The sequence below is a fragment of the Anguilla anguilla genome, chromosome 3 (assembly GCF_013347855.1).
Source record: "Anguilla anguilla isolate fAngAng1 chromosome 3, fAngAng1.pri, whole genome shotgun sequence".
NCBI lineage: Eukaryota > Metazoa > Chordata > Actinopteri > Anguilliformes > Anguillidae > Anguilla > Anguilla anguilla.
The window spans coordinates 25,969,264-25,984,361 of record NC_049203.1 but is presented as its reverse complement, the minus strand read 5'-3'; the positions used below and the strand labels follow the sequence as shown (position 1 = coordinate 25,984,361).

At 37.6% G+C, this 15,098-nt stretch overlaps 1 protein-coding gene across 3 annotated transcripts; it reads right to left on the bottom strand.

Moving 5' to 3' along the window:
* Window positions 1–582: 582 nt before the first annotated feature.
* On the bottom strand, window positions 583–14,498 carry cnga3a (cyclic nucleotide gated channel subunit alpha 3a). Of its 3 annotated transcripts, XM_035408582.1 has the most exons (9): window positions 14,189–14,498; window positions 11,513–11,661; window positions 9,940–10,038; window positions 9,183–9,350; window positions 8,762–8,821; window positions 7,986–8,165; window positions 6,642–6,743; window positions 5,628–5,734; window positions 583–2,775 (listed from the first exon to the last, which is right to left on the bottom strand). In XM_035408582.1, the coding sequence occupies exons 2-9, from the start codon at window positions 11,599–11,601 to the stop codon at window positions 1,385–1,387; spliced, it is 2,196 nt and encodes a 731-aa protein (XP_035264473.1). In that variant the 5' UTR covers window positions 11,602–11,661; window positions 14,189–14,498; the 3' UTR covers window positions 583–1,384. The 3 variants fall into 3 exon arrangements, with proteins under 3 accessions (XP_035264473.1, XP_035264474.1, XP_035264475.1); XM_035408583.1 differs by lacking the exon at window positions 8,762–8,821 and having other exon boundaries at window positions 14,189–14,497; XM_035408584.1 differs by lacking the exons at window positions 7,986–8,165; window positions 8,762–8,821 and having other exon boundaries at window positions 14,189–14,497.
* Between the last annotated feature and the right edge of the window lie 600 nt (window positions 14,499–15,098).

The window sequence follows — 15,098 nt, the reverse complement described above, 5'->3', positions numbered from 1 at the left end:
GAGAGATATGACTTCCTCTATTCATGTATTTCAAATACTAGTGGAGTATTAGCCTTTATATGCTCAATAAGGTTTTGTCAAATATTAAAGCCCAGTAAGTCAGTAACCCTTGCTATGAAACAAAGGATTTATTTGTTTATTTAATTAGTGTTTGAGAAAACAACTGAGCCTTTGGCTTTAACTTGGGTGTATCCATGTAATAAACCAATGGGAATACTCTCTTGTTTGAGTGTGCTGTTTTTGGTTCTTTAATTGGACCAAAACTGTTTTTTTATTAATAGTGTGTATTTTTAATGAAATATATGGTAATGTATCCATAGTCTTATTTATGGGTAAGCAATCATTGACTTATTATTAACTTTGTTGATCACTTTTGTGGAGATTTGCCTAATGTAACAAAAGTTTATCGTATTTTGAATGTATACATATTAAACCATTGATCTTTAAAGATCTTTAAAAAAACATTTTGTTGATGGGGTTTTCGAACCTTAACAACAAGTGATCAACTGAGATTTCCCACCTTCAACAGCATGTGTAAAAACATCCAGTCATTCACAAGGAAACAAGTGTATGTAAGCAGTTTTTATTTTTTATTTTTACAGTCTTAATGGCAGTTAACCTTTTCTTACTGAAATACTTAATTCTTAATTAGCATACACCTCACCAGAGCAGGAAGGGAAATTGTGGCTAAATTAATGAAACGCACTGGAGTGGTTTCAATCAGACAAAGACTGATCAAACGTTTTCTTCTTTCTTCTGTTTCCAAAATAGTGAACATCATCCCAGATATTTTCAGGTTATTGCAAGTTATTTCATGTCATTAAAAAAAACAGTGGTTTGGCTGGTATAGTGATTTGCCAGCTGATATTGTGATTGCTCAGGCCATTTTCCTCTTTTGTTGACTGCTGATTTTCACATAAAAATATATTCACACCATCAAGGAAAAACATTTCACAACTGAGTCAATCTTAATGAATAATGTATGAATATTTCTGGCATATAGATGGTTTAAAAAGTATCAATCTAAATTGTCCATGTGAGTATTTAACAAAACAAGACCAGGTCAAAACCTAGTATATGGCTAGACCATGTATGGGTGTGTGAAATTGTGGCCAATTTGTTACAGGGATAGTCAGTGGTAGTGTCTATAATGTGAATTCCTGGATATTAAATGTTCATCTGCAATGTGTCGGTCTGATGTATGGTGTAACACACTTCATCCGGCCGACCAATGGTGTAGCTTCATCACTCAGTCACTCAGTCACAGACATTCGCGTTTATAAGGCTGGCCCCGCTGTTGCGGTCCAGCCAAAAACAAAGGAAATAAAAATTCCAACAGTCTGTGTATATAAAATCATTCAGTGGCTAACACTGCTCCTGAAAGCTATTTGTCCTTTTTCTCTTTCACCACCTCAGAAAGATCCTCCTCACGCAGGGTCTTGACCCTTGCCTCCATGTTGGTGATCCGCTGCTTGATTTTGCACTGGCTGGAGGTGTACTCCGCCGTCATCCGGGCAAATTTGGTCTGCATAAGGTCCAGGTTGGACTCCAGCCGGACAATCTTCTCCTCTAGGTCTTTGGGGTCAGCACCAGCATTAGCTATGGCCTCATCAATCAGGTTGTCCTTCATCAGGATGGCCTTTCCTTTCTCCTCCAGGGCTTTCTTGGCATCCGGATACTCAGTGAGGGCCTCCACCAGGTCGTCCTTAGAGAGGGCGAAGAGGTCTGAATAGCCTACGCTCCGGATGTTGGCTGTCCTTCTGTTTCCGGCTTTGCTCCCTTTGATTCCCAGGATGCTGATCTCACCGAAGTAGGCGCCATCGCTCAGTACCACAAACTGCGTGACTCCATCATCTGCCACTACCGCTAGCTTTCCCTCTTTGATGATGTACATTTCCCGCCCGATGTCGCCCTTCTTGCAGATGTAGTCGCCTGGGCTGAAGACCTGGGGCTGCAGCTTGAGCACCAGCTCAATCAGGAGCCCCGCCTCGCAGTCCTGGAAGATCCGCACCTTCTTCAGGGTGTCCAGATGGACATTGATGGCAATCTCAGCCCTCAGCTTGTCCGGCAGGTTCTTCAGAACTTCTCTCTCATCGCAGGTTTTCTTGTTAGTCCACAGGTAATCAAACCACTTGATGACTCGGGCCTCCAGTTCCTTGGAAACTTTACGGAATTGCATGTACTGCTTGATGGAGTCAATCTTGGCCTGGAACTCAGCGCGGGAGGCATTCATGTTGGAGATCATGGCACCGACGTTACCGACGATGGTGGCGAAAATCAATACACCGATGAGGAAGTCGCAAACCACAAAGAGGTACTCGACGTCCTTAACGGGCGGGGGGGTCTCTCCGATGGTGGTGAGGGTGAGTGTGGACCAGTAGAGGCAGTAGATGTACTTTCTTACCAAGCGGCCATATTCAGGGTGGGTGATGTTCGGGTACACCCAGGTGTCTGTGCCAAACCCAATAGTCTTGGAGATGGCAAAGAAGATGCAGGCATTCCAGTGGATGATGACAAGAATATATAGGACAAGGTTGCTGATTCTGAAAATGTTGGGGTAGTTTGTCCTGGTTTCCGTTCGGTCAAAGAACTCGAAAAGGCGTGGAATTCTGAAGAGGCGGTTGAACCTCAGCTCAGGGTTGTTGAACCCCACTTTTAGCATCAAAATATCTGTAGGAAACAGTGAGATCATGTCGAACTTGAACTGTGGAGTCTTTCTGTAGTTATCTCTCAACTTCTTTGGGTCCTTTACAAGCAAACCTTGCTCCAGAAAACCTGTAAAACCAAGGACAGATTTCATGTTATGTTTTGTATTTATACGGCTTCACAATAACATCTCATTTCTATTACACTGCATTGCAGTTTTCTATGATATATAAACTGATAACAAAATGTCATACATGGAGTACAATTTACTTGTTTCAGCACAACCACTATAAAAGTAGCATAACTTTTCTTTGTTCATTTTGCAGGGCTGGGTGGTATACCTTATTTTTTGGTATACCGGTATGATTCACACAAAAGTATGCTGTTTTTAAATGTTTTCATTAAAGCTATTTTTTTTTTCTTTTTCATCCAGTGAGTATTAAAAATGTCACATTGTAACAGTCTGACAAATAACTTGTGACGTAGTCCTAAGGTGAATTGTCTGTTGAATGAATAAATATAAATATAAATAAATAACTAAATCTTGACGTGACCTTGCAAACAACTTGTGCGCAAAAGTTTATGGAAACTCTCAGCCTCTGCTGCACCCAGCTGTGCTTTGAAATGATTACGGAATACATGGAGGTGGGTTTAGGCAATAAACCATATTGACAGTTATCTAATGTTTTTTTATTGCATAATAAAAATAATCTTTCTTTCCTCTCTGTGATCATGTGATGTGTTTTTGTCAATCATACGGAAGCTGCAAGGCCTTGCTGCTGATTGGATGACATCAACACCCAATTGTTTAGTTTTCTTTTTTCCCAGAAGCATTTGACATGGCCTCTGAAGTTTGGATGTTTACAGGTATGATTAAAGAAAAAAAAAATGAAAAAAAGCCAATACGCTGCATGGTGGTGATGATTGTTATTACACTAAAAAATTTGATCGTCGTCAATATTGTTTATCACATCGCCTACTTGAAAGTATGTATTGTCATTTAAATCCAAACCTTGAAGCTTGGATTTTATTTTTCTAGAATATTTGGTATAGTAACATTTGCAGATTGCAAATTAGTTTTTTTATGCTTACAAATATCACCATACTGTAAATAATATGAAAGATTTCATGATACGATGTTTTGGCCATATCGCCCAGCCCTATGTGACTGTTTATATGTTTTCATACACCTTTCCTTATAAAATTATATCGGTATTATTACAATCATAGTTTGTCATGATCATTCTTTTGCTATGCTCAAAATTTGTGGAAATCTCTTGCAGCTAAGATCGGAAATATTAAAGACTAAAACATTTGTTTTTTATTATGCTTTTGTGCATTCTAAATGTTAATGACTGACTTGTGCCTGGCTTTTGCATTTTGCTAATTACTTAACTGTTCAGCACCATGGGAAACCTTCAGTTCTGCAAACCAATACAATTTGATTGATTAATTGATTGATTGATTTGTTGATCAGATTGCTTGTCTGATTGATTGATACAACTGTCCATGGAAAAAAATATTGGGCCTTAGGAATATCTTCTTAAGTTTTTGAGAAAGGTCCTAAGAAAAGTCTACGTCAGATTCATGACATGCTCTTAAACCGCAGAATTGTTCGCGCCCGTGTTCTTATAATGATGAATCCCTTTGTCTTCGTAAGTTGAAAGCGCATGCCTGTTGTTCCTAATTAGCATAGGTAAACGCCCCGTCAATCCCCATAAAAGGGCATGAGACTGCAGGGCCGTGTGCACACACAGAAATTGAAAAGAAAAGTTGAGAGAGAAGTCAAGAATGCCCGAACGAAAATGGTAAATGCATTTATATAGCGCTTTACAATTGATGCCTCTCATTCGCCAGAGCAGTTAGGGGTCTTGCTCAAAGACACTTCGACACACCCAGGGCGGGGTTTGAACTGACAACCCTCCGACTGCCAGACAATCGGTCTTACCTCCTGAGCTATGTCGCCTCCACTAAAGACGGTGGAGCACAGGACTCCAAACGTAAAAAAAACTTGTCAACAGTAGTTTTGAAGTGGAGGTACTGCTGCAGGAAGTGAACAGCAAATGACCTGTCATATTTAGCAGCATCAGAAGTGGATATAAAATAACACAGATGCATGGGATTCTATTACTCGTTCAGTGAACACTGTATCTGGAGAAGGGCACACAACTGATTAAGCAAAAAAAAAAAAAAACGGTTTGATGTCAAATCTGAGGCAATAAAAAGGTGCAAGGAATTGCGTGTTATGCATTCAAACGACAAAGTGCTAATTGTCACATTAATACCGTTAATTAAATCAACCGGCAGTGAACTGCATCGGAGAAATTAGCTGATTAAACCCGTCGCTACACAAAACACTGCACAGAAAATGTATTGCCAGTCATTTCGGTGTTACCCCCCTCTGATGGTGTCACACGGTGCGGTCCACACCCCCCTAGTGACGTCTCTGAATAAGTGTTCTCTTCTTCAACATGTCCACGTGTTTAAAAAGTGTTACCTAAGTGCTTAGCTTGTATGCAAAATTTAAACATTTGCTTTTTCAGTACCAAACATTGCATAATTTAAACCCCCAAAAATAAAAGTTCACTACAATGGTTTGATTCTTATCATTTATTTACAGATGAACTCCCGCTGAGGCAACCACCCTCTGAGGCGGAACCTGGCACGTTAATGCTAATGCACCTTAAAATAATGAAAATAATTATTTAAAAATATTATAAATTATAAAAATATTATTGTAATATTATACAACTGTAGAACTGAAGAAAATGCTATTACCAATTATATTGCACAAACATTTCAGCACTCAAATGTGCGTAAGTGTGCTCTTGAGTATGCGTAGATTCTGTTCTTACCTAAGAACAAATCCCAAATAAGAAAACATTGGTGAATGTCAGAACCTTCATGAAAACTGCATAAGTGGGTTTTAAGAAGAAAATTCTTCTTAAGAACGGTTGGTGAATGAGGCCCATTGATCTTACCTGTTCTTGCTCTCACAAATGTGTCCAAGAGGTAGAGTGCATCTGAGGAATAATCCAGACAGATCCATAATGTAGTGAAACTGTTCTGGAGCTCATTAAAGCAGGCCCTGGGGGGATGACAGCCAGGCAGACAAAATGCACAGAATTAGCAGTATATACAGTATTTGGCTACAAGAGCAGCAAATGCAGAGATTGCTCTCTGAAAAATGAGTTGACTTTACACTGATCATTAATCAGCTCCAGCTGGAAATGATTATATCTTCAAGTGGGAAAATGCATAAGCATTTGAAAAAGAACCCTTGGGAAAAAGTTCAGTTTAATGCACCTGTACAGAGTGCATACCAAGACAGTGGCCCTGATTAATTAAAACCATGGTTTGTCCATCCAAAAGCTTCCCTTGGTAATATTTACTCAGAAGCAACCTGGGAGTTTTCCTTTAAGACAGTGTACTGAAAAGAAATGGTGTTGTGCAAATTAGAAAAACAATAAGGTTCTGTTCTTTTAGCTTATTGTGACTTTTCCTCCTAGTTTTAAAAGCTAAATTTTGCAAAGCAAAATGGCCGGCTATATCCTTTCTCTGGAGCCTGAAACATGGAAAAATTGACAAGGCCTACCTAAACTACTAGTAGTCATTGCTATTCTTCATGGATTTCTCATCCAGGATTCCCTATTGGTGAGTGACATCATCATAATATGCTCTATGTTTCAACAAAGTCACATCAAACCATTGTTTTAAACAATCAGGCCACTGTCTAGGTGGGTGGTTTGTCAAACAAGACTCAACTCGGGGGTTATCTAATAAACTATAAAATAGAGTACCAAATGTATACGGAATGCAAACTGAGGCTAGAAAGACTTCTGGTTGGATGAGCAACTCTTTCCTTTAAAAGGCTTCTCTGCGTTATTACCTCATAGATGGTAATATTTTAAAATAGTTCCACATTTAATGGACTTTTAAAAAAAAAAGAAAAAAAACTACATAAAAAGAGGCCAGACAGGCAGTGTGCTACTGACCTTGTTATGAGCATCATGAGATTATACATTGCAGGTATAGAGATGACCGAGAGCCATCTGTAGTATAGATCAGTCGCCGGGTCCATGATCCACACCTCCTTCCTGAGAAGGAAACCAAACTTTCATTCTGTTTCATGGGTGTTTTATTCTGCTGCATTTTCCCTGCTAGCCCTTACAAAAATGGAATATAACATGTGGATCATTTCTGAAAGTGTAATGAAAAATATATCTCACAGCAGTGTATTTTTTTAAAGGAGTACCATGGTGGTTGAACGTGACACTTCCCAGTTGTCTTCAGGCAACAACAAAACAAATGTGCATAATTTTTTTATTCTTCAGTCATTTCAATGTACTTTAAAACGTATTTTTCTAAGCCTAAATTTCCCACGATAAAAATTCACCCGAACCGTCTGGGCGTGGTAATGAGAACTGTCAGTTAGCTATGATTGACAGACCGTGCCCCGTTACCATAGCTACCCCCATGATACGCGCTCTCTTTGGGAGACTGAATTTTCACAAGCTAGCTAGCTCAGTAGTAGGTTATATCAAGTATCGATAGATAGCTAAGGTAAGGACGTTGACTTATATCCAATTATAATTGTTGCTATCTAGCTAGCCAAGTTAAGATAAAAGCACAACTATAACGTCCTCATAAAAGCAAACAAGCAAGCTAACGTTATCGATAACATTGCCTTATGAAAGCAAACCTCCTAGCTAGCTAAATGAATATAACCAGAAATAATCTAAAGGCACTCTAATTTAAGTGAACCTAACGTTAGTCAAATATTTGTCTGAACAGCAGGACGGTGTGTCCTGTCAGATTTCTTTACGGGGCGTGGAAATGGGAGTGGTTACTGTATTCGTGACGTAGCAAAATGACAACTTTCTCAACCGGTTGAAAATAGGACGATGAATTTAAAACGCATATTTCTCCAAAAATACAGAACGGACATATTTAATACTTTGCTCATTGTGTTTCTTCAATGCCTCTTGTGCAAATAGCACATAAAACCGAGAAAGTGTGAAAATCACCATGGTACTCCTTTAAATATTAAATTATCTGAAGGCTGCAATAATTTGTATATTACATTATAAAGTGATTCAATAATTTGACAAAATACTTTATTTCAATATATTTTCAGTATATTCCATTCCTATAAGGGAGTGTTTGTAGCAACAAAAATGCACATGAATTGGACATTCAAAGCGTTGTAATCCCTGCTTGTCAAATGGTCAAACGGTAAAATTGTAAAAACATGCTATAGACTCCAGTGGTGTCATTTTGAAGGTTCTATATAGTCTACAGTCTCCAGTCTACCCCCAGGCTAACTACTATGTACTCACGGTGGCTCCTCTTTCTTTTTGTCATCTTTTTTATCATCCTTTTTGTCGTCCTTTTTGTCATCCTTTTTGTCGTCTTTCTTCTCATCTTTCTTGTCATCTTTTTTTTCATCCTTCTTGTCCCCATCTTTTTTCTCCTCTTTCTTCTCATCCTTTTTTTCTTCTTTCTTGTCCTCTTTTTTGCTAAAGATAACGTTGCCATTTTCACATTGTTCAGCTATGGTGGCAGTGAATTAATAGATAGCTCTACAGCACTAATACTGGTCTAATAGTTTCACGTCGCTCAAATGGGAGATGTGAAAATCTTAATGGCTACTCTGAAGGGGATATTAACAAAAGTTATTTTTCTCTGTAGAAACTGTTGTGGTATGATATCCACATCTATTACCTATACATTAATTTGTTTCAAATCAAACTAACAGACGTTTCAGACAATCGTCCCTGTTAACATTTGGCTCAATAAATGTGTTTTTGTTCATTATGCAGAGATGATGCTAAACAGTGGAATAGAGCTAGCTGGAGGCCATCACACATACACCCTGTATTTTGATTCTTGAAAATGATCACAATCTTCTGGCTTATTTACAGGTAAGGTGTATCGTTTCTTTCACCTTACTAATAAGAACCCCCTTAACTTGAACAAAATCAATGTCTGGTTTTCTACCATAATCTGTCTATTAGGGAATAGGACAGAGTAGGAAATAGTTCAGTAATGAGTTCTACTGAGACATATAGCGGTTCTACCAAGGCTACTGTCTAACTACAGCAGGTAGACTTACTCATCTGTATTGTTACAGTTGTTGACGTTGAGAGGTGCCAGTGGCCAGTGACTGACCAAACTTGAAAAACAATATAACAAGACCTGTTAATTAATGTGTTGCTGCATTTGTATAATGTGTTGATGCTTTTCCTAAAGTTCAATTTGAAAATAAAAAAATGCTTTCAACCTAAATCCTTCTGGATAAAAAGCACAGTTCAGCTTGAGTAGCCGAGGGCATGTGCAACCAGTCTCACTGATCCAAGATCAGTATCAGACTATGTGACACAGTAAGAACACAACAAAGGTACCTTCCACATTCACCCAGGTTCACTGACCTGTGATCAGTGGCAGGTTCAGCCACACAGTGAAATCGCCATGTGGGTACCGGTCACACTCACCCTATCTGACTGATCTGAGATTAGCGGTTGGTCGTGACTTACTTCCTCTTGCGCGGATGAGCATAGTTCCCAAGTGAGGTTTGGGCGCTGCTGGATGACCCTTTGAGCTCCGGGGCCCGGAAACGCTCCAGGAAGGAGTCGGGCCTCTCGGCCTCCTGACGCCACCTGCCAGAGGCCCACCTCCTCAGCATGAAGACCACATGGGAGACCCTAGAAACCACAATGTCCCAGTTCATAATTACCCTTACTTACACAAATTAAATATACTGCAATATAATATATAAACATTATTAATTTTAAATATCATTTTGTGGCATATATATGTCTTGAAAATATTGTATATTTCACAGCAGTGTATTTCTTTTATTATTTAAGCATTGTATGTGACTGCAATATATATTCAGCATATATAATTTCACTAAGCGTAGAAACAAAAACTACAAAGTGGTAAATGTGCATTTTTGATGCATTCTGTTGATATGTCAGGCACATACCAGTGAGACAAAAGTAGCAGAAAAAAGTGTATATTTTGCAATATATTTCTATATATTATTCATTACATATTCTCAGAATATTGTAGCTTTGAAGTAACAGTTTATGTTTTGCAAATAGGTAACTGTTATGTAGTGATATCATTAGTATGTTATTGGAATAAACCAAGTCATTAGTATTCACCAAGAATTCCGATAAATTGTAAATATATATATTTTTGTTGGGTAAATGAGGCCCTGACAAGCAACTTGTTTTTATGGGATTTAGGGGGCATTTAAATGATCTCTTGCAGCAAAGGGAGAGTTACCTGGTCATTCCTCCAGGCCCAGTGAAGGAACTCCTTTTAGCATCCAAGGAGATGGCCCCCTGGCACTCAGAGGAAGTGTCCTCATGCAAAGAGGGCACCCTTTGAGCAAACAGGGAGATGGGGAAAGGGGTGTAATCACATATCTTTATTTAGCCGACACCATTATCCAGAGTCTTACATTTTAATATTCTATACAGCTGAATATTTACTGAAGCAGTTCAAGTTAAGTACATTGCTCAAGGGTATAACAGCAGTTAATTTGGTCATTTATTTTAATGTCCCTTTGTTGGATTTGAATTTATGATACAATATTGCAATTTACCACCATAAGAGGCATGGTTTCAATATGGTAAACGATCCACCCACGCAATTTGTCGGCCTGCGCCGCAGCTACAAGGCTGATCGACACTGAGTCATGATGCACCACTTTTCTACGTATAATAGATTAGTGTTTATGTACTCATCCAATTACCAACGTCAAAACAACTTAACCCTAACTTTATCTCTGCTCCATTAGTCAATGTCATATTGACCTCTATGACCAATGCTGATTGGACATATGGCTCACGTCAAAACATTTGCTGGGATAAAGCCGCCCCTTGGATGGCAAGCTGGAAGCTAACTTTATATGTAGACAGAAATCATTCCATGAGCTTTTGAATATATAGTCTTTTGTATAACAAGCCATTCTCCTTACTGATAATGAGAAACCCTATTAACACACATCCCTGTAGCCCACAGAGATGTTATTCAAGTGCAGTACTACCAATCGATGACAAACAACCTCATCTTGCACATTATCCTTCAAAAAAGACACAAAAATGCATTTTCTTTAAGGGGCTTTTCTCCCTCAAACTTCTTTGCGGAAATCTGTGCTAGCTGAAGTTGACAGCTTCAGACCATTGCTTCAGAATTATCCTGCCATCACATTTGGCATGTGTCATGTTAACATCAATGTGATAGGTACAGCCATTCATTTCACACAGCAAAAGATTAAGGGCTGGATTCAATCCAACACATTGTTTAAGGGCATTCATCTGGTACCTTATCTCCATAAAGATGATATTCTGTTATTCTTCTATTTATTAAATTATTTTGAAACATCTTTCTTTCAGTTCATTTTATTAAATACTGTAGATTACAACAGTGAGGTTATACATGAAACAGGCAAATGCCATGAGGACAGGCAAACATTCTTTGCAATGGGTAAATTCACTTTCTCTTTTTAAAAAAAGCTCCTGCCTCCATCCTGAGCACCACCATTTCAGGCCACACCCTTTCCTGTTTCAGTCTCAAAGAACTTATGCTTTGTTTGATTGAATAAGAAACAACTTAAGTCTGGTATGACTGAATTTCATATGTCCTCAAAGTTTTTGTATTGAGTCCAGGGGTAAGTGTTAAATTGACTAACAAAGGTTATGAAGCTTATAGTTTATGTAGCTTGTAACAGGGACCATGTGTGCTCTGTTGGAGTTAAAAGTGCTGCAGAGTCAATTTTACACTGAATATGCTGAAATGTTAATCTGTGTTTAAGGACGTAGGCGCGGACAGTTAGGATGAGCACGTCTCTGACCTGCTGCTGCCGTGCTCCATCTGTTCCAGGTCATGGTCGTATGGCCATTGCCCGCCAGGGTAGGATCGCTGTGTGCAGATTTTTGCCATGCTGACCTGTCTTCTCTCTTACTCTCTGCTGGCTGGATGCATCTGGCTGTCAGCTCACAGCTGTGGAACAGAGAGATGTTTGTGCATGTTTTCCTCATGTGTACAAACACACACATGCACACACACACACACACACACACACACACACGAATGCACACAGACACATACACACACTTACTAAACTATACCTCATGATTTTATACACCGAGTGTTCTGTATACCATTTATACACTACACAAAAAATAAGTAACCAAGGATTCAAACCCTATTAGTTCAATTTTTATAGTGGGGCTCAAAGCAGGTCTTGAGCCAGTTTGGAGGATGGTTGCATACATAGCTTTATGTATAAATAGCTTTACTTTATTTTTAACTATGTTTATAGAATGGTAAGTAGTTACTGTACTGTACTCTTCCAGATATTTTTTTACAATTTTTTTTTTGAAGCTGGCCCGTGTTCTTCCGTATTCTTATAAGGAACAGACAAAAAAATAAAAAATATAAATACTAATCTCTGATGTGCTTTCCAAACCCACATTTCATGGTGAAAATACATATACCTAAGCGCTAGCCTTAATACACATTCATATCATGTTTATATCTTAAATTGAAAAGAGAGAACTTTATTTCTTGCCGAGTATTTTAAAATAATATATTATAACCATGTCAAGTGTCAATTACCTACACTTCCATATACAGTATATGCCCATGCAAATATATAAAAATACAGCCTGTAGCCATAGTTCTAAATACATTTTTAGAATAACAGTTTTAAAAGCGCAATGAATAGTTAAGTAATTAAACTGGTTTTCAGTCAAGTCAGTGAATTTTAGGAGATAATGCATTTTATTTATTTTTTATTTTTTTTAAATTTTTTATTTAATTGATTTATTGAACATGGTTTATAGTAAATATAAAAAGGCTATATTATCCTGTAACCTATTTTGCCATACAGAGATTATCGTTTTTTTTCTTCTTTTTTTTTTTTTTCTAAACAGACCCTGCCTTAAATGTGTTAATGCAGTTTTGTGTAACTGTAGCATGAGAAGATCAGAGTAATGAGATTACTGCAGTACACGTCCATACCTTGTAAGTTTAAATGGCCCTGAGAGAAGCTTATTCAGCATCTAAACACATGGAAATCTGAAAGCCTGTGTAATTACTAAAATCAATGTACAACAAACCTATTTTTTATGTATGCTTTGAAAATGTTATTTGCATAATGTTACACCGTAGTATTTAAATTCTGTGTAATGCCACATGTATACTTCTGCACCACTTACAGCATCAAGTAGATTCATTCTGGTGATGTGACAATACACTAAAATATTTTGGCTTTTGCAAATACAGCCATATCCTCACAAAGTAAATACTCAAAAAATGAGAAGTAAATTCATTATAAAATAATACCTTTTCAAAAATAAAAATAAATAAATAAATAAATAAATATTTAATTAATTTAATTTTTTTTTAATTAACCATCACACTTTTCTAAGAAATTGAAATTAACCAATTTAAACTTTTTAATGAAAATATGCTACCATTTCTGTCCCGGAACCTATCCTGACGTAAGTTTATTTTAGTAACCTATGGTGACCAAATACAGACCACATTACACAAGTCTTCTAAGAGATGTACTTCAATAAACGCACACACAGACACACACAAGTCTTCTACGTTTTGTATTATCCTTTAGACATATGCTTCCATAATCTATCTTCTTGATTTGGAAGAATTTCATATTTCTGATGCTACAATGGGGAATTGAGTTAGACAGCCGAATGGTAAAATGGAATGTGACTTGATTGTTTAAATTAATTTAAAACGTTGCTGCATATCAGTAGGCCGTTAATTGTATTAAAACCCGATTAGCCTATAGTTTGTGTCCACTTTGGCACTGGTAACAGACATGGAACCGCTCATTGTGCCAACAAAGTCGTTCGTTGACGTAACCTGTATACCTGTATCTTGGCTGGCCTAGTAAAAATGTCTTGTGAAGGTAATGAATGAAGAAATCAACCAATTACCTGCAATTAAACACTTAAGGGCATTGAACTACTTAAACTGTATTAGAATATAAGCAAACAATAGGATTTTAAGATGCATAAAAAAGAAAATAGTAGGCCTATGTTATTTTAAGTCACATTCCTATTCTCTTGGTGTGAAAATGTCACACCCAAAGCGTCGTTAGTTATTGCTGCAGCATTAATTTACTATGGTGATCCCACAATAACAATAGCATAAACATATTGCTATTTTGAGTCTTTTTTTATTGAGAAGCTTGGCGCGGGGGCGTGGCGAACGCACTTCCAACACGAGTCTTCAGTCTGCAGATTAGGGTTAATACCATGGTTTTAACTCCACTAAGGCAAATCTTGGATAATTTGCATGTTTCAAAATACCGCATCAGCACATTTTAAATTCAAGTATTTTCGAAACATATCTTCACCTGGATTAACTTTCATGATCGTTTTAGATCTACGTTGTTAAACCACTTTTCAAAGTAGTTTAACCCTTTCTCTCGGCATTCGAAACTTTTGACAACTAGCTTGTTAAATTATAATAAAATAAACATAGCAAGTATATATACCTGGATGGAGAGCTTATGAAAACGATCGTCCTCGAGCAGGTCTGCGCAGATCACTTTGGTAAATAGGATACTCCTTCTCAAACGAATGTCAAATAATCCCATTTTTTTAAAAAGAAATACAATCCCATTTTTTGTTTGGCCATCATTTCTTTTCTTCAGCCATTTATTTCGCACAGTATTCCCATTATTGCTATAGATGCGTTGGCACTATCTGATAACTTTTCAGTTAAATGCGTGAACACCAGTTTGTCCGTTTCAGCACCCTGGACGGCACCCAGCTGTGCGCTGACACTGTCACGAAACAACCACGAGCATTTTCCCTCCCCAGTCACTCACTCAAACGCTTCACGGATTCGACGCGCCTCCTCTTGTTAATATTAATCACCACTAATTGGCCCAGCAAAACAGTTCCTCTCCACTGCGCACTCTACATAAAAACAACTATATACCATCTATTTTCTACTACCCATAGCCAAAAATACTGACGAACAGTAAATTACTTGCTTCACCGTCGCCATAGGGTATGAAATTGTGTCATGATTATGATAACCATAGCCATAATCAATTATCAATGTATGTGCATATTTCCTTTTTTAAAGGTCTTCCACTTTTCCCATTTGCGCATGAACCACATTTTTAAATGATTTAATGATTTTAAAGAATAGCAGGTCTTCATATGTTACCATGATCATATGATTTGTTCATAATGCCATCATTATGATAGGGCAGCTGTAGAAAATTATTTTACATATTAAAGTATTTTTCATTTCTGATTTGATCAATAAAAAAACCTGGACCAAAATTAAAATAAAAACCGTAGAGCTTCCAGCTAAAATGTTAGGACTGTTATTATTATAATAATTATATTATTACTGACGAGCCAACACTTGCACCAAGTTTTTTTTTTTTT

What these genes read in the sequence shown, in the direction of transcription:
- cnga3a (XM_035408582.1), bottom strand. Translation starts at nt 11,601, where the DNA reads ATGGCAAAAATCTGCACACAGCGATCCTACCCTGGCGGGCAATGGCCA. An exon ending in ATGGAGCACGGCAGCAGCAG is followed by an intron (nt 10,039 to 11,512) that starts GTCAGAGACGTG and finishes GTTTGCTCAAAG; the next exon opens with GGTGCCCTCTTTGCATGAGG. An exon ending in AACTGTAACAATACAGATGA is followed by an intron (nt 8,166 to 8,761) that starts GTAAGTCTACCT and finishes CGTTATCTTTAG; the next exon opens with CAAAAAAGAGGACAAGAAAG.